This window comes from Mauremys reevesii, linkage group 6, assembly GCF_016161935.1.
Source record: "Mauremys reevesii isolate NIE-2019 linkage group 6, ASM1616193v1, whole genome shotgun sequence".
Taxonomy (NCBI): Eukaryota; Metazoa; Chordata; order Testudines; family Geoemydidae; genus Mauremys; species Mauremys reevesii.
This window is the reverse complement of record NC_052628.1, coordinates 73,676,226-73,696,099: the sequence shown is the minus strand read 5'-3', so window position 1 is coordinate 73,696,099 and position 19,874 is coordinate 73,676,226. Positions and strand designations below refer to the sequence as shown.

Sequence of the window (19,874 nt, the reverse complement as noted above, 5' to 3'; positions counted from 1 at the left end):
GCATTTGGTTGTATGGCTGTTCTGTCATTATTTACCACTCCCTCAGGTTTTACATAGTCCACAAATTTTATCAGCAGTGATTTTATGTTTCCAGATCACTGATGAAAACGTTGGATAGTATTGGGCCAAATATAAATGCCTTCAGAGCCTCATTAGTAACATCCCTATTTTATGAGGATTCTTCACTGACAAACACTTTGGGATCTGTTAGCCAGTGCTTAATACACTTGGTGTATTTTATTGATACTGTATATTGCTAATTTTCAAAATCAGAACTTCATGCCGCATTAAGTCAAATATGTTACCAAAGTCTAATACCTTTATCAACCAAATTTATAATCTCTAAGAATTAAATCAGGTTTGACAAGACCTATTTTCCACAAAAGCATGTTGACTGGCATTAAAATATATTCCTATTGTTTAGTTTTCAATTGAATCCCATATCAGTATTTCCATTATTTTGACTGGGACTGATATTAGGCTAACCAGCCTATAGTTACCCATGTCATCCCACTTACTCTTTTTGAATACTAGCACAACATTAGCGCTCTTCTGGAATATTCATGGTATTCCAAGATTTATTACAGATTAATATCAGCAGAACAGATCTCCTCAGCCAACTCTTTTAGAACTCTCTGGAGCAAGTTACCTGAACCTGCTAATTTCAAAATGGTTACCTCTAGTAAATGTTGGCATCCTGGATAGTTACTAACAGACAAAAGTAGTTCTTCATACTCACGTGATACAAGTACATGACGCTACTCCTTTCCAAATACAGAACAGAAATAAAGACTTATGCCTTTTCTACATCATTAACAATTTTACCATCCCCATCTATTAAACAGGCCTATGCCATTGCTAGGATTTCTTTTGTTTCTAACATTTTTAAAAACTCTTTGTTGTCCCTATTCTTGTCACTCAGAGATTTTTGCCCTCAGGTCTTCAGCTTCCCCTATCAATTTTCTGCAATTCAGAATTTGAAATTTATATTGATTGCTATTTCCTCTTTTTTCTATTTGCTACTTTTTTTTTAACCTCCAATTCCTGCCTTCTCTTTGCTACTGAACCAGTATGGGCTTTCAGTCATTGCTGCCCTTCTTGCTTCATTATGAAATTTTGGCTTTTGGGCTAGGTCAAACTATTCGAGAACTCCAAATTTTCATTCATGTTTTTCTTAGTTTTGGCCTCAATTAATCCTGCTCATAAATCTCCTCAGCCTTGGAAAGTTCTCTCTTTTGAAGTACCAAGTACATGCATTACTGGACGGATCTATCCTCAAGTTGCTCATATGCAATGTAATCAAGTCATAACCACTGATCACTACACAACTAACTTCCAGTCCAGTGACTGATTAATTCATCTTTATCCATTATAAATAGGTACAAAATAGAGTTCTCTCATGTTGGGTATAATACCTTTTGTGTTAGAAAATAATCTACAATTTTTATCAACTTTCAGCTCCTCCTCCCAATTTCCTGATCATTACAGTAGCTTGGAGCCTCTCCAAGTCTTTCCCTAAGTCTACAGAGGCCCCAGTGCCCTCCACTCCATTCCTTTTTCAGTCTCATACATACCCACCCTCCTTGGCATCTAACTCACCCTCTGCCTTCAAGGTGCACCTACTACTAACCCTTCCTCATTAACTTGCCTGTTCTCAGGATGCACAGTGGGAGTAGGGAGGAAAATTTCTGTTGCTAAGTAGAGAGCTACACTTACAGATAGTACATTCAGTCACATATGGCCCTTGACTACAAGAAGGGTAGCGGTGTCATTTAGCTCTGGTAGAGGGGGATTAAACAGGATGAGACAGATTCTGAAGGTTCAGTCGAGGCAGAGGACTTCCGTAGAAAGAAGAGAAACTTACTCTACAGTAACCAGGGTTCTGGCAGATGTGTTGTCTATACATTCCACTTGTTAGTGTGCATGATCCCTATGCACTGGAGCTCAGATTCTTTTGGCCAACAGCGTCTATTGGAACTGCACCAGTGCCTCGAGCATCCTCGGGCCTTCCAACCAAAGCCATAAAGGACGAGAAACCTTAACTATTCCTCTTCCTTTGCCAGTACAGAATCCAGGCATTACAATACTACACAGTAGCTGAGACAGAGGGTGGATCATGGAAAATATATGGACATCTTCTCAAAGAACCACAGTTACTGTAATTTTTCTGTTCAGTGCCTATCCATATATATATTCCACTGTTGGTGACCACAAGCAGTGATCTAGATTGGGGATGGGAAAGAACTGGGGTGCTAGGAGTGTACCTGCATGATTGCAAGACAGCCCCACCAAAATGAGCACCAGATCTTGATGCTTCTACTACAGAGTAATGCTGCGTAAACGTATGTACTGAACTTGAGGTAACTGTCCGACATATCTCTATTATTGGAACAGTTCTCAGAGATGCTGTAGAATCTGCTTGAGCTCTGGTAAAGGGGCTGTAACCCTCAACAGTGTGTCTAAATTGGTTATTTTGTAGTAAAACTTAACATATGTAGAAACCTAATGAGAAAGTCTCTGAGTTGATACTGCCTGACATTTTATCCTATAGCCATAGGTTCCAAAGAATCTAGAGGACACCTAAAATGGTTTATTTCTGCCAAGGTAGGCGAGACCTCTAAATACATCTAAGGTGTGAAGTTAAGCCTTCCCTTCTGCAGATTTAAAAGCTCTCGGGAAAAAAAGGTAGAAATACTGTTTGGTTGAGAGGGAAGCCCGAGACTACCTTTGGCAAGAACTTCAGGTGAAGTCCCAATGTCACCCTGTACATATATGCAGTGTAAAGGTGGTCCTACCATTAGTGCTTGTATTTCCATCACCCTTCTAGCAGATGTTATTGCTAATAAAAAGCCTGTTTTGATGGCTAGATGGAAGAGGGAATATGTAGCTAGGGATTCAAAAGGTGGATCTATCAAACTTGTCAGCACAATGTTGAAACTCCAAGGAGGTGGTTCCTTGTCTAGCAGACATAGTTGCATAAGCACTATATAAGAGTTAGGTATTATTACTTTTTAAATTAAAAATTCTTCAATATACTTGTAATCAGTGTGCATATTAAAATGAATAGAAGAAAAATGTTTCAAAGCAAAAGGATTTATAGGCTATTTAAAATTGTAATAATAATTTCTCTCATGGCTTGTTTAATTTGGGCATCTACCAAGGGCCCAATCCAAACAGTCAATAATCCTTACTTGATCCCAAATAGTTTTGTAGTCTATTTTTTCCCCCTACAAGGTTAAAAGTTAGAACACAGAACTGTACAATTCCTGGGTTTTCAAGTCAGTCCAAATTAGCCTAAGATCTATAGAGAATATCCTGTCATAGAAAGCATTTAAACAGTTCTTCCTCCCTTTTAAAATGGTCATTTCAGTCTCAATTTAGGTCTTAAGGCTAATGAAACTGTATATACCACCACAAATATAAAAGTAACATTTCTAAATTGCCAATGATAATTTTATTTCAACTCCACTTTACTATTTCAGTGGTGTAACTGCATAATTTGTCACACTAATACATAATTCATCTGACTATAGAAGAAAATGAATCCCACGTCATATTTTAGAACAGAACTAGCATGGAATGTCACCTTTTGTTTTACATTAAGATGGTAAATAACTATTAACAACTGCAGAGTTCTTAATTGAATACAAAAAAAAACAATCTTAGTATGCAGCTGCTAATTACAACACTCATATTGCATCCTAACACTATCAAAAAATTTCCTCACAAAATTACTGCCTTGTACTAAAAAAATCCAAACTGTCAGATTAGGCCAGAATATTACACCTATAAAATTCCTCTCTTTTCTGTACTCCCACCCCTTCACCTACACAGTATTTAACCATTGTAGTTCTACGGGAAACTTTCAAACCTATCTTAAATTCATACTGCCAGTGTTCCTACCATGTTTGCTAATTAACAGTGTATTAAACCATGTAATTTGTGCTCGTGTCCCATCTTTCATTATTTGACTTCCAACTAAAGTTATAGGACCAAACAAGATGCTATGTATGTAAAAATCCACTGAACTCCTATTACAGCCTGTACTGTGCTCCTACAAATAAGACAACTAATTCCCGTAGCAAGAGACTAATATGATGACAGGATTATAATTTTACTGAAGAACAGGAGTTGACAAGATGGAGAAAGCTGTTATAAAAATAAAAGTCTCCAGTAGCATCAAAGGAAACTAAGAATAACGGCAAAGTAAAATTTTGTCCATACATTTTTTAAAAAGTTTAATGGATTGTGAAAGTTGTTTAAGATAAAAAGCATTCTGAAAGAGCTCAAGAGCTCAGATCAGCTCTTTTAAAAATGCCTCATGGCCCAAAGAGACAAGGTGGGTAAGGTAATAACTTTTATTGGACCAACTTCTTTTGGTGAGAAAAAAGCTCTCAAGTCACACACAGGTCTTCATGTCTGGGAAAGGAACTTCTAGCATCACAGCAAAACACAAGACGGAACAGATGGTTCAGGAAATTAGTTAGCACATACTGTAGAGGACCATTCAAGGTAAAGCAGCCCATTTTTCCATTCATAGCACAAACTCAGCCTAATAATTTCCTTGCAAAATTAGAATCATAAGTAGAACAAAACAGAAAAGGGCTATATTCATTTTGAGACAGACAAGAGTTAATACACATTTTTTAGTCTAAATTTGGCTTCGGTTCCACCTATATTAGACAAGACAACCTGCAGTAGAGACTAGTCTAGGCATCATTTTGTACAATGAATTCTGAAGTAATTGCATTTTTAAGGTGTATTTATAATTTAAAGAGTCAAACCCTGCTATAACAAGCTCTATACAATTCGGGGGTGGGGGGAGGGGGAATTAATATTAATTTTAACTTTAAAAAGGAAGAATCAAGTAGAAGCACACTCATCAAAAGTACCACATCACTCATCTTGATTCTAATAAAGTAGCTATATTTTACATGTTGTATAAAAAGAAATTTTGCGAGGAATTTCTTTTAAAAAACACAACAGAGTGGAAGTACCATCAACAGGCAGAGAAATAAACTGCCACATCAGTAACACTCTATTTATTATTTTTATTGGATTTTATTTATAAAGGTAGCAGCTAACCAAACAAGTATTTGTAATTGTGTTCCTACAGATTTATTTGGGCATAAGCTTTCATGGGTAAAAACCCTACTTCTTCAGATTCATGGAGTGAAAATTACAGACAGTCTCTATGTAAAAGGATAAATGGACACAAATCGGACATCAGGAATAGTAACATATAAAAGCCAGTAGGAGAACACTTCAATCTCCCTGGACATTCTATAACAGACTTAAAAGTAGCTATCCTTCAAGAAAAAAAAAACTTCACAGACTTCAAAGAGAAACTGCAGAGCTACAATTCATTTGCAAATTTAACACCATTAATTTGGGCTTGAATAGGGACTGGGAGTGGCTGGCTCACTACAAAAGCAATTTTCTCTCTCTTGGTATTGACACCTTCTCATAAATTATTGGGAATGGACCACATCCACCCTGACTGTATTGGCATTGTTGACACTGGTTCTCCATTTGTAAGGTAACTCCCTTCTCTTCATGTGTCAGTATATTTATGCCTGCATCTGTAATTTTCACTCCATGCATCTGAAGAAGTGGGGTTTTTTAACCACAAAAGCTTATGCCCAAATAAATCTGTTAGCTTTTAAGGTGTCACCGGACTCCTCATTGTTTTTGTGGAAACAGACTAACATGGCTACCCCTCTGATAATTGTGTCCCTAGTGACTCATCTACAATACCCAGTCTTCTCTATAAACCATTGTGTAAATTTACAGCCCCACAGAAATGTTTTGAGTAAAAGTGAATACTACACTAGCCTTGTTAATAATGCACACAATACCAACGGCCCAGCCTCCTGGTATAGAAATTGTACATACTATGACAAATTTATACATTTAAAGAAAGAACATTAATGGTTTAAACCACTGATACAAGTTTGTCCCAAATAAAGCTAATCACAAAAACTAACCTAATGGGAATCAGTACATGGACTACAGCAGTGGTTCTCAAATTTTTGTATTGGTGACCTCTTTCATACAGCAAGCCTCTAAGTGTGTCCCCCCTTATAAATTAAAAACACACCCATATCATATATATACACACACACACACAAAGCTGGAGGTGAAGTGGGGTTTAGGGTGGAGGCTGACAGCTCGCACCCCCCATGTAATAACGTCACAACCCTGTAAGGGGTCACGATCCCCAGTTTGAGAACCCCTGGACTACAGTCAGGTACCTTTTCACTCAGCCAATCATTTATCTTGAAGTACCTTTAATATTAACATTCCATGTGCCATGCCATAAAAGTATTTTTCCCATAAAACTGTGTTTACATACGAAAACTAAGTTTATTTTTAACTATTCAGATGAGACTCCATAATTTATTCCTACAAATTTCTTGTCTTTAAAACAAGATTTTTTTTGTAGAAATGTACATAGCACACCTGGATTAGAAGTGATCATAAGGAACTAACCATCTGATGGTATGACAGTGATTTCCATTTTCAGTAAGCTGACTATGGCTTCCCTAAGGTTGTAGAAAAAAAATTAAGAAAACAGCCACATTATACTATATTTGTGTTGTTAAACATTGCATTGGAGTAGTTTTGTGAAAGCCCCTTGTTAACAAAATTGTCCTTTGGTCACCATGAAGCAGAATCTTTTACTAGAAGTCATAGGTCTATATCTCTTTTCCTTGAAATGATAACCATGAAAAAGCAAACTGATGTAGACATTTACGTGGGTTGAAGGAAATCTGTAGCTCTTTATAACAGCCCTTAACATTTTGGCAGCAAGAAGCTGGGGATCTCACACCTGAAATGTAAAATGAATCAATTGAGTTTGGGGTCCTTCCCAAGTACTAACTCTCTAGCCCACTGCAAAATCCTGGGGATAGTTTTATGCACAGTGGAATGACCACCACAAGAATCAGTTATGCTGAAGAGGGAGGAGTACAAAAAGTTATTTCATATGTCAACCCCAAACTGCTAAACTTATTAACACTCATTAACATTTTCAGCCCTTTCTGGGGCTGAGACTAAGAGAATCATGGAAATGTAGGACTGGAAAGGACCTTGAGAGTTCCAGCCCAGCTCCCCATGCTGAGGCGGGCCCTAGTAAACCTGGATCATACCTGACAGGTGATTGCTCAATCTATTTTTAAAAACCTCCAAAGATGGGGATTCCACATCTTCCCTTGGAGGCCTACTCCAATGCTTAACTAACCTTTTTAAAGTTTTTCCAAATAGCTGACCTAAGTCTCCCTTGCTGCACATTACTTCTTATTCTGTCTCCTCTGGACATGGCAAACAATTGATTACCATCCTCTTTATAACAGCCCTTAACATATTTGAAGACTGTTAGCAGTTTCCCCTCAGTCTTCTTTTCTCAAGACTAAACATGCCCTTTTTTTAAACCTTTCTTCATAGGTCAGGTTTTATAAAACTTATCATTTTTTGTTGCTCTCCTATGAACTCTCTCCAATTTGTCCACCTTTCCTAAAGTGTGGTACCCATAATAGGACACAGTACTCCAGCTCAGGCCTCATCACTGTGGATAAGAGTCAGTGGAACAATTACCTCTCGTGTTTTATATATGACACTGCTGTCTCAGAAAGATAAAAGCTTTTTTCACAACTGCATCCTATTCCCATTGTGATCCACTATAAAACCCCAGATCCTTTTCAGCAGTTCTACCACCTAGCCCATTATTATCCATTTTGTAATTGTCTTTGATTTTTTCTTTGTAAGTATAGTATTTCAACCTGCCTTTATTCAAATTATCTTGTTGATTTCAGACAAGTTCTCCAATTTGTCAAGGCTGTTTTGAACCCCAGTCCTGTCATCCAAAGTGTTTGGAACCCCTCCAAAAGTGGTGACACCCAAAAGTTTTATAAATATACTCTCCACTCCATTGTCCAAGTCATTAATAAAAATATTGACCAGTAACAGATGCAGGACTGACCCCTGCAGGATCCGACTGGATACCTCCTCCTAGTTTGACAGCAAACCACTGAATCTTTTAATAGTCTTTCAACCAGTTATTCACCCAACTTATAATCATTTCATCTAGACCACACTTTCCTAGTTTGCTTATGAGACTGTCATGTGGGACTGTGTCAAAAGCCTTACTAAAATCAAGATATATCACCCCTACTGCTTCCTCCCTGCCCCATCCACTAGGCCAGAGATCCTGTCAAAGAAGGAAATAAGGTTGATTTGACAGTATTTGCTCTTGACAAATCAATACTGGCTATTCCTTATAACCCTGATATCCTTTAGGTGCTTACAAACTGATTGTTTAATCATTTGTTCCAGCATTTTTCCAAGCACTGAAGTTAGGCCAACTGATCTATAATTCCCTAGGTCCATTTCGTTTCCCTTTTTAGAGACAGGTACTGTGTTTGCCCTATACCAGTCATCTGAGACCTCACCCTTCCCTCACCCCCTCTGAGTTCTCAAAGATCATTGCTAACAGTCGCAATATTGCTTCAGCTAGTTCTTTAAGTACCCTAAGATGAATTTTTATCAGGCACTACTGACCTAGATACATCTAACTTATCTAAATATTCTTCAATCTGTTCTTTCTCTAATTTGGCTTGTATTCCTTCACCTTGTTAATATTAATTGTATTGAGTATGTGCTTACTAGTAATCTTTTTCATGAAGATGGAAGCAAAATAGGTATTAAACACCTCAGGCTTGTTGATGTTGCCCATTGTTAGCTCTCCTTCACTAAGTAGAGGTCATTTAAAAATAATAATTAAAAAAAACTTACCTTTATCTTTCTCTTACTGCTAATCTCTTAACGCCTTTTATGTCCTTTGCTAGGTGTGACTAATTTTGTGCCGCAGACTTTCTGATTTTGTCCCTACATGCTTGTGCAATTCTTTTGTACTCTTCCTTAGCAATTTGCCCATGTTTCCACTTTTTATAGGATTTTTTATTTTTATTTTCACGTCATCAAATTGTTGATGGAGCCAAACTGATCTCTTATTATTCTTCCCCTCTTTCATCAGGATAGTTGACAGTTGTGCATTTAATATTGTTTCCTTGAGAAACTGGCAGCTCTCCAGAATACTTTTTCCCGTTAGATTTTCCTACCAGAAAACTCTATCTACTAGTTCTCCGAGTCTGTTAAAATCTGCTTCTTTGAAGTCCACTGTCTTTATTCTGCTGCTCTCACTCCTTTCTTTCCTCAGGACCATGATGTGTGCCACTCATGATTACTTTCCCCCAAATTGCCTTTCACCTTCAGATTCACTACCAATTCCTTCCTGTTAGTCAAAAATTAAGTCTAAAATGGCTGTCCCTCTAATTACTTCCCCCACTTTCTGAAATGAGACTCTGTCCCTAATACATTCCAAGAACTTATCAGATCCTTATACTTTTCTAACAGATGTCTGGGTAGTTAAATCCCCCCATTGATACCGGGTCTTACATTTTGGATATTTCTGTTTGTTCTAAAAATGTCTCATCCACCTCCTCCTCCTGATTTGGTGGTCTACAGCGGACCCCCTACTATGATGTCATCCTTATTTTTCCCTCTTTTATCTTTACCCACAGACATTCAACTGGTCTGCTTCAACTCATTCTGGACCTCACATCAAGTGTATATATTCTCAACCTATACTGCAATATCTCTTTCCTTTTTCCCCTGTCTGTCCTTCCTGAACAAGCTATACCCCTCTATACCAATAGTCCAGTCGTGAGACCACCAAGTCTTTGTGATACCAATTAAATCATAATTTAGCTCATGCACTAATACTTCCAGTTCTTCCTCTTTACTCCCCATACTCCTTGCATTTGTGCCTAGACAACTAAGATTTTGAGCAGATTCTCCCACTGTTTTCCCTCTTGTTGTTCCTACAACACTATTGTAATTTGCCATGTCTTTCCTGGAATCTACCCCTTTTTTATTCTTACCTGTAGGTTTTGTCAGCTTGCCCCTAGTTTAAAACCCTCCTCATTAGGTTTGTGAGTCACTGTCCAAAGATGGCCTTTCTCTTCTTAGTCACATGGATCCCATATCTTCCCAGCAGTCCTCCTTCCAGGAACAGCATCCCACGCCTTAAGAAGCCTAAGCTGAATGCTGCTCACTCAGGCAGCTATCATGGCATAGGGACCCCTATCACTGCAGTCGCAACTGCGACCAGGGGAACACCCCCTCTGCACCAATGACCAGTACCACTAAGAGCACACGGTTCCCCCTTCCAGTTGCAAAGAAGAAAAGGCAGGGTCAAACTCTCCAACTAGCCACTTCAAGAACCAAGAGAAACCTATTTCCCAACTGGCCACTTTGCTAGGTACCAGAAGGGACCTGTTTTCCATCCCCCTATCTCCCCTATAGGCAATAGGTCAAGCAACTTAAAATGTTATCTGTCAATTACTGGTTATCAATTAATTGGTTACTGACAGACAAATTATTGATTGTTTTATTATCTACACTAGCCTTTTAAAATACAAATAGACAAGCTAAACGTTCCATTAAGACATTAAGTGGAAGAAAAACACTCATCTGTTTAACAGTTTCAAACTATGTTTATTCCTATTATTCAAAATGTTTTTATTTTTAAATAGAGAAGTGGGAGGATATTAATTCCTATTATAAGCAAGGTCCTTTTGGGTAATAAACAAGATATTTAACCATACCCAAAGATTTTAGGAACATGTTCAAAAAATGAGCATATCGGTTACGTAATATTTAACAGCAATCTAGTTGAAGGTTGCTTTTAACAACATATAGTGTCAAATCTATAAATAAACTACTGCCTCTCAACTGAGGAAGGATTTAAACAACTGAGAATTTTTTTTTAATCCCAGTAAAGTGATGTCAGCTGAACATAAACAGTAAACAGTAATTAATGTACAGGAGGCAACATGTATATAGTAAAAAAATAAGTTATGTCACTCATCTTGTAGCTTTTCCCATGAAACTGTATCCTGCTGTATGCCTTATACGGTATTAGACAAAAATTATATTAAAAGAACATTAAGGCTACAAAGTCAAACACTCAAAAGTTAGGAAATGCCCAAATTAAGGTAATCTGTACAACTTTAATTCAAGTATCAGAGTGGTAGCCGTGTTAGTCTGGATCTGTAAAAGCAGCAAAGAATCCTGTGGCACCTTATAGACTAACAGACGTTTTGCAGCATGAGCTTTCGTAGGTGGATACCCACTTCTTCGGATGCAAGGGAATACCCACTTCTTGCATCCGAAGAAGTGGGTATTCACCCACGAAAGATCATGCTGCAAAACGTCTGTTAGTCTATAAGGTGCCACAGGATTCTTTGCAACTTTAATTCAGTTCACTTGCACATGCGCATGACAGACTTTTCCAACAATAATGTATAAAGTACATGCGGCTGAACCAGGGAGAATACTTAGCTCTGCTGGGTCTTACTCTAGTGCCTTAAACATAAAAGACAACATTCCTTTCTACTTGCAACCCTCTCTCTCATTCACTGTCCATCTTGTGCACAGAATGAAACAGGGATCCGATAGAACAAATAGTGTAATCATTAATATTAAAGACAACACTGTAATGGATGTGAACAAAGGGTCTGAATTAAGACTGAATGGCCAACTTTATTCTCTTAATATATTCTTTTCTGTAAGATGACACAGTGGAACACCTTTTTACCAAAGCCAATATTAGCAGAAGCCTATATGTGCAGCATGTCAAATTTGCAGAAGTTATGAACAAACTAACCCAGTGACTGCTCCACAGATCTTTGTTTACTGTGTAAGATATCCCAGCCCAGGAAGCTGCTACCACTCTAAGGTTATGTCTCCGCCATGAGTTAGGGGTGTCATTCCCTGCTCAAGTAGACATACTCCTGCTTACTATCAGCTGAGCCAGCATGCTAAAAATAGCAGCATACCCATGGTAGCATGGGCTGTGGCAGCATGTGCTAGCAGCCCCGAGCACAAACCCACCTTAACCCAGTGGGTACACACGGGTACACAGTGACACTGCTCCCACTGCTTGTGCTTTCACAGCTACACTATTATTCTTAGAATGTTATCTCAGATGAAAGCTAGCACCAGTATGTCTATGAGCTGGGAATCTCATCCCTAGCTTGCAGTGTTGATGTAGCCTAAGACTAGGCTGTCATGTTTAATGTTGGGAAGATGCTCGGACTTTTAAACCTCATGAATACACCATCTCAATCATCCTGAAATAGATTTTTAAGTACTTTCGCTCACGCGCTGGGTAATAAAGAACAAACAGAAGGTTGGAATGGATTCTCACGGTTCTGCAGACACCCAAGATTAAGCCAGGGATGGAATCAAATGGTTTGAGACAAAAGAGGGCTGCACAACAACTTCAATTCTGTGAAAAATATATTTTTGGTTTAAACTCAAGGTCACCTTTTCACAGATCTCAACAGATAGATGTTATTGCTATCAGACAGGCCACATGGCGAGAAATACAAGCAAGCTTTTCTGAGAGGTTTGAATAGGTGTCCAGTCAGGGCATTAAGAACCAACCTGAAGTTCCATGAAGGAACTCAGTGAATCCAGGAGTGGGAGAGAGGGGTTGGGAAACAGAATAATGACAGGTTTCAGAATGGTAGCTGTGTTAGTCTGTATCAGCAGAAACAACGGAGGAGTCCTTGTGGCACCTTAGAGACTAACAAATTTATTTGGGCATAAGCTTTTGTGAGCTAGCTTATGCCCAAATAAATCTGTTAGTTTCTAAGGGTACGTCTACACTATGGGATTATTCCGATTTTACATAAACCGGTTTAGTAAAACAGATTGTATAAAATCGAGTGCACGCGGCCACACTAATCACATTAATTCGGTGGTGTGCGTCCCCGGTCCAAGGCTAGCATCAATTTCTGGAGCGTTGCACTGTGGGTAGCTATTCCGTAGCTATCCCACAGTTCCCGCAGTCTCCCCCGCCCCTTGGAATTCTGGGTTGAGATCCCAGTGCCTGATGGGGCAAAAATCATTGTCGCAGGTGGTTCTGGGTAAATGTCGTCAGTCACTCCTTCCTCTGGGAAAGCAATGGCAGAGAATCATTTCGCGCCCTTTTTCCCTGGATTGCCCTGGCAGACGCCATTAGCATGGCAACCACGGAGCCTGTTTTGCCTTTTGTCACTGTCACCGTATGTGTACTAGATGCCGCTGACAGAGGCGATTCAGCAGCACTACACAGCAGCATTCATTTGCTTTTGCATGATAGCGGAGATGGTTATCAGCCGTTCTGTACCATCTACCATGCCATTGTAAATTGGCAATGAGATGATGGTTACCAGTCCTTTTGTGCTGTACCATCTGCTGCTGTCATAGGTGCCCCTGGCTGAGATCGGCCGGGGGCGCAAAAGACAAAAATGGGAATGACTCCCCGAGTCAATCCCTCCTTTATGGTATCTAAAAATAGAATCAGTCCTGCCTAGAATATGGGGCAACTGTACTAGAGAACCAGTGTATTAAGAGAACCAGCGAGCACAGCTGCTCCGTGTCAGATCCCGCAGAAATGATGAGCTGCATGCCATTCACAGGGGGTGCCCTTGCAACAACCCCACCTGTTGATTCCCTCCTCCCCCAGCCTTCCTGGGCTACCGTTGCAGTGTCCCCCCATTTGTGTGATGAAGTAATAAAGAATGCAGGAATAAGAAACAGTGACTTGTTAGTGAGATAAAATGAGGGGAAGGCAGCCTCCAGCTGCTATGATAGTCCAGACAGGACATTAAGCAGTGTGGGGGAGAGGAGCCCAGCATCCCGCTGCTATGACAGTCCAGGCAGAACAGAATATTTTCTTTACACATGAAGGGCGGGGACTGATGGAGCTCAGCCCCCTGTTGCTATGATGAAGATGGTTACCAGCCATTCTGTACCATCTACTGGGAAGTAGTAACACTCATGGGCTGATGATGAGGACGGATACCAGTCCTTCTGTACTATACCATCTGCCACAAGGCTGATGACGACAATGGATATCAGTCATATTGTACCATCAGCCACCAAGGAGGGGGGGCGAGGATGCTATAGTTCAGTGCCGCAGCATCGTGTCTACCAGCAGCATTCAGTACACATAGGGTGACATTTAAAAGAGTCAAGAGACGATTTTTTTCCCTTTTCCTTCTGGGGCTGGGTGGGGGGCGGTAAATTGACGAGCTATGCCCTGAACCACCGCGGACAATGTGTTTGACCCTACAGGCATTGGGAGCTCAGCCAAGAATGCAAATGCTTTTCGGAGATTGCAGGAACTGTGGGATAGCTTGAGTCCTCAGTCCCCCCTCCCTCCCTCCATGAGCATCCATTTGATTCTTTGGCTTTCCGTTACGCTTATCACGCAGCAGTGTGCTGAGTCCCTGTTGTGCCCTCTGTCTGGAGATTTTTTTAAAATGCTTTGGAATTTCGTCATCTGTAACGGAGCTCTGATAGAACAGATTTGTCTGCCCATACAGCGATCACATCCCTACGGTCCATGCTGGAGCTCTTTTTGGATTTGGGACTGCATCGCCACCCGTGCTGATCGGAGCTCCACACTGGGCAAGCAGGAAATGATATTCAAAAGTTCACGGGGCTTTTCCTGTCTACCTGGCCACTGCATCCGAGTTCTGATTGCTGTCCAGAGCGGCCAGTGGTGCACTGTGGGATACCGCCCGGAGGCCAATACCGTCAATTTGCGGCCACACTAACCCTAATCCGATATGGTAATACCAATATTAACGCTACTCCTCTCGTCGGGGAGGAGTACAGAAATCGGTTTTAAAAGCCCTTTATATCGATATAAAGGGCCTCTTAGTGTGGACGGGTGTGGCGTTAAATCAGTTTAACACTCCTAAAACCAGTTTAAACGCGTAGTGTAGACCAGGCCTAAGATGCCACAAGAATAATGACAACTCTGAGAAAGAATCTGATACCTGCATTCAATTAAATCCTTCTTCTGCATGCAGCATTCAATATACAAAATTAGCATAGCTACTTGACATGTTAAGGGGGAAACTATGACAATTGTGTTCAGGCAATCTAACATCTGAGATGTAGAAGTCTACTGTGAAACATGAAATTTTCTGAATCATTGTTTGAACTTCGTATTCTGATGAAAGAAAAATGGGTAGAAACGCTTTTACACATGACAAGAGACAACACCCTCTAAATATATTATTTTCCTACTTGTGCAAGTCCCTCAAAAAACCAGGAAGGTACTCTGGCTGATAATTTGATCAGAGACAGTAGAACTTGCTTTAGAGAGTTTGGGGAGTTGTCTAAGCAATATTGAAAATACCAGAAAACCAAGGCATTCTTAGCCAAAACACAGCTACTAAAGTCACCATTGTTTTTTCACTCCAGATCTTCTGGCTGACTCTTGGTAGTTGTGACAGAGGCTACTCAGTAAAGGGTCGCCCATTCTGTGCAAACAACTCTCATCTCAGACCTAACAAACTCACTACACCAAATGCATTGTGCAGGGTATTTATCCATAAAGAGTAGCATGTAAGGCAGTGGTGGGCAACCTGCAGCCCATCAGGGTAATCTGATTGCAGGCCGCAAGACATTTTGCTGACATTGACCGTCCGCAGACACGGCCCCCTGCAGCTCCCAGCGGCCGCGGTTCTCTGTTCCCAGCCAATGGGAGCTGTGGGAAGCAGCGGCCAGCACGTCCCTGCAGCTGTGCCTGAGGAAGGTCAACATCAGCAAAATGTCTCGTGGCCCGCAATCAGATTACCCTGATGGGTCGCATGTGGCCCACGAGCTGCAGGTTACTCACCACTGATGTAGGGTATATACAGAAAGCTCATAACTTATCTAGACTCAATCATTGTGAGACACATTATTCCTTAAATATTACTATATGTGTAACTACATTGGAAGTATCTTTATAGTCTTCAAGTAAAAGTTAGTCACCAGGGGATAATGTGTTTTGGTGATAGCTCATTCACACAGAAGGGAGTTGTCACTCCTCCCAGTTTAGCCAGTGATGTAAAGCAAGGCTCAGTTGTCTAGCCTTGCTCCATCCCAATACTATGAATGGAAAAAACTATCAGAGGCAACTGCAAACAAGCAAAGCCACAAGGAGGTACAAAAAGGAACGTTACAGACAGAAGTTTGCTTCGTCTATGAAAAAAGATTGTTTCAGTATAAAAGGAAGATTTACTCTGAGATGTCTTGCGGGATTCAGGTATAGTCTCACAAAAAATTGGATCCTCGTTCCTGTGAAGACAGCCAGCTGTATACCAGACTGATCTTCTGGGGTGAGGGGTAGGGAGAACGTAGTTTATTAGACAAGAAAGGTGACCATTAATCAGTGTAGACTCAGGTTTAAGTTTTATTATTTTGTTTTATATTTTAACCATTTGTCTCCACCCCTCTTTTGTTCCTAGTCTTGTATGTTGATTGCCAGACAGCAAAAAAAGAATGTGTGATGGCTGAATATACTGTATTTCTGACTACTGTACGCTCACATAATCCTTGAATGGAATTTGGTATTTTATCCAGATGTTGGAGAATATGGAGTGGTGACATTTCTAAGTAATATTAGTGATCAGGACAGCCAGTTCTCAAATCACGTTCTACAAGTGTACCTATCTCAATCTACAGGGTCCTGTTGAGACAGGCCTCAAGGTGAGTCTTCTTTTCAATTCAGTAGTAGAAAAATAGTCTCTCTAGGTTCTTGCACAGGTGTTTACCACCATAAAACATTCATCTTCCAGGTTAGATTTCTATTGCAAAGGCCAAGCAGAGTCTTTAACAGAGTCTTCAAGCTCCTTTCCCTTCTCTGGTTATAGGACACTCTGCTTTGTGTAGATTTTTTATGTTAGTGGTAGGAGATGAGGGTGGTAGTTGTAAATATTCCAAATATAGTGGGAAACTTATCTAAAAGAAAGGTCTGTCAGTCAAACCTAAATGTGAGACAACTCTGGATTAGTTTCATCTCTTGAAGTTTGTTCCACAGCCTTGAACGTTTTGTCACAGATTCTCACATGCTTCATCCTGAGGTTTTTCCAGAGGAGCTGAATTGTCTTGGAGATTTGTTCTGTAATATAGCTAGGAACAGACATATAAAAGGCTTTGAAAAATCAGAACCAAGGCTTTGAACTTATAGTGTAAAAGGACTAGGAGCTGGCAGAGAGATTAGAATATAGGGTGATGTGCTCAAGGTAGTTTAGCCTGTGGAGGCAGCAGAAAGCTGCATTGTGCAGAAGCAGGATCCCTTACATGTTTTCCTTTTCAGCTTCAGATACAGTGAATTCCAATAATCCAGACTGGATGTGATAAACATATAAACCTTTGTGACCAGGTCCTCAAATGAGATGAAGGACCAACATTTCCTAGCAAGCTGGAAATTTAAAAAAAGGCTAATCACTGATGATACCCAAACACATTGGCTTAGTAATGAGCTTATCATGACCACAAGGTATTTCACCTCTTTGACAAATGTGGTGCATATGCCCAGTGGTTGGGAAGAACAATATACAAATTATCTCTAAGCATCATCTCCTCTTCCAACCAGCATCACACCGGTATTGCCTAGAATGAGTTTGAGCCCGCTGCTCTTCATCCAGAAGCTAGTCTCTTGTAGGCATTGCAACATGTTAGTGGTGATGGTTGCATGTGGGGAAAATGAAACATACTACCAGGGCTTTGAATTGGACTTCTAACCAGTGTTATATCCTGGTTAGAAGTCCAATTCAAATCATTCACAATTCCGTGAGCTTGGCATGTGAGGAAAGAGAAAAGAATGTTGGCTGCCTAACAAGCCTTCAGAAAGAAAGGCCTTGGGTCCTAGCTTGCACAATTCCTCCTTTAATACACCAAGACGAGAACAGATTCCGAAGGTACAGGGCCACAAAGCCAACCTGCCTGAACAGTGATGGATGGTGCTCATATCATCCATACAGATATGACATGCACTGAGAAAATGTAATATGCACTGATTAATTGAGTGTCAGTCATGCACCTGTGTCTAGTTTAATTTCAGATAAAAACTGGTAACAATACATACAGGGAACTTCTGAAAGGTAAAGTGTTCTGGACTGCAGTAAGTGTACATTGTATACCTATGCCTATCAGTTTTATTTACTTGTCCTGTAGTTTTGAGTATTAGAAACAACAATTAAATTACATTTTAAAATTGACTTTATCAATTTACTGCCACAGTGCTGACAGACTGATCGCTTGCTGGGTAAATAAATATTTCCTTTAGTTAAGTTTTCCTGCCAATAGTTCATTGAGTTATTCTTACTTTTGAATTGTGACTGTGTAAAAAGGAGTGACTGAGTTTTCACAAAACTCTTCAATTGGGTCTGACGCTAAACAAAAAGCACATCACCTATGTGAAAGATCAATAAATTAACTCATTTCCTTAAATGTGTTAAATATATTTACTAATCTAATTTCAGAAAACTAGTTTCCCCAATTAATTTTCAGTAAAGCACCAGCTCTGGTGGAATGCATGGCCACCAGCAGTGTACACACCAACAGAAGTCCATGTTTTTTCTTCTACACTCCAGAAAGCAGCAAGAGGTGCACCAACTGTGTCAATGCACCCAAAGATCTTTGGACCCATTTGCACTACTCTTCTAGAGCATCTTATTCTTAGGGTCAAGATTCCCATCTTGTTTATATGAAGAGTACTCCTCAATCTAGAAGATTCATCCCATTCTCTTTGCCCCATTACTTATCCCCCAAGAATTGCCAAGATGCAAGTTGCATTAAAGCATTCTGGGCTTCGTACCTTTTTACCCTGACTTCTGAAATATGACAGGACACACATAAGAGACTGCAAAAACAAGAAACATTTGCCTGGAAAGCAAAGCATAAGAGACTTGACTTACGATAATTTAAGTTATGAAAGGCCTATATAATATAAACTGATCAGTTCCCTCTATTTTACTCTGTTCCACAACAAAAGATCAAGGGCTCAATGATCTTAGCAGCAAGTTAATTTAGAACCAATGAAAAAGGAAGTACTATTATATAATGTATGGTCATCCTGCAGAATTTATTGACAAAGGAAACCATTAATTCAAATGCTATGGCTGAAATTCCCCCCACCTTCCCTTAAGGGCTGGATAATTTTACAACCATTGACAACTGTAATAGGACAAGCAAAAGTAAGAGTTATCAAATGGCATGCCTCAGAATAAAATCACTTGCATTAACTAAGAACTGATTCCTTATCTCACTTCAGTGCACAACTGACTGGGCATATATTTTCGGGGAGTGGGAAGTCACCTTCCACAGAGCATCAGATAGTGGCAGCTGCTGATGTAAAGCTAGAAAACATAGTCCAATCTAATGTATGGAAAATATGTAGCATTTGACCCTGTGAATCTGATCATCAACATCACAATTCACATTAAAAAAACTAAAGATTATTTTGGGAGCATATCTTATAATTAAAAAGTTTAAGTAGCAAGTAAGAGTACATTTACCCTTGCTGGCCAACAAGGTAAAAGCACAACTTGAGTGGTGAATCTGAAACTTAATGAGGTACTGGATAAATTTAATCCACATGTCCTTTCACTATTACATAATGGATTCATACAAGAGTAAATCAGCCCAGACATTGTAACGGGTTCTGGATTTTGTGTATAAAATTTTTTCAAACCCCCCCGCCCCCTTTTTTTTTTTTTTTTTTTTTTTTTAAGCGAGAGAAAGAGAGAGAGGTACCAAGACTGGGGAAAGGACAGGCTGGAGGGGCCGAAGGGTCTATAACCCTGAGAGTACACTCCCCTCCGAATATGGAAAAGAACTCAGTTTCAACAATCCTCTGTTGTCAGCAAATATATGTGAAACCCACTGACAAAATGTGTATCATCTACCTCTAGTGGCTGGTCCACAGAAGAGGACAACCTACTGTGGCTTTCAGTTACTGTCAGAATTGTGCCGTCATT

At 39.9% G+C, this 19,874-nt stretch overlaps 1 protein-coding gene and 1 long non-coding RNA gene across 25 annotated transcripts in view; both read right to left on the bottom strand.

Annotated features, from left to right (window-relative positions):
* The window catches only part of CSNK1G3 (casein kinase 1 gamma 3), a 158,982-nt gene that overhangs the window by 81,997 nt on the left and 57,111 nt on the right, over positions 1–19,874 (bottom strand). For 20 of the 24 annotated variants that reach the window (XR_005600224.1, XR_005600223.1, XR_005600225.1 and 17 more), the window contains one exon: positions 6,758–6,832. The exons of the other annotated variants lie outside the window; for them this stretch is intronic. Coding sequence is in view for 16 of the 20 variants with exons in the window: in XM_039543722.1 (XP_039399656.1) it covers positions 6,758–6,832 (75 nt within the window). In the remaining 4 variants the exon portion in view is untranslated. The remainder of the gene's footprint in view (positions 1–6,757; positions 6,833–19,874) is intronic. 24 annotated transcript variants of the gene reach the window in all.
* LOC120407742 lies at positions 16,280–19,862 on the bottom strand. Its single transcript, XR_005600227.1, has 2 exons — positions 19,803–19,862; positions 16,280–17,022 (listed from the first exon to the last, which is right to left on the bottom strand). It is a non-coding gene; the product is annotated as an uncharacterized LOC120407742 (long non-coding RNA).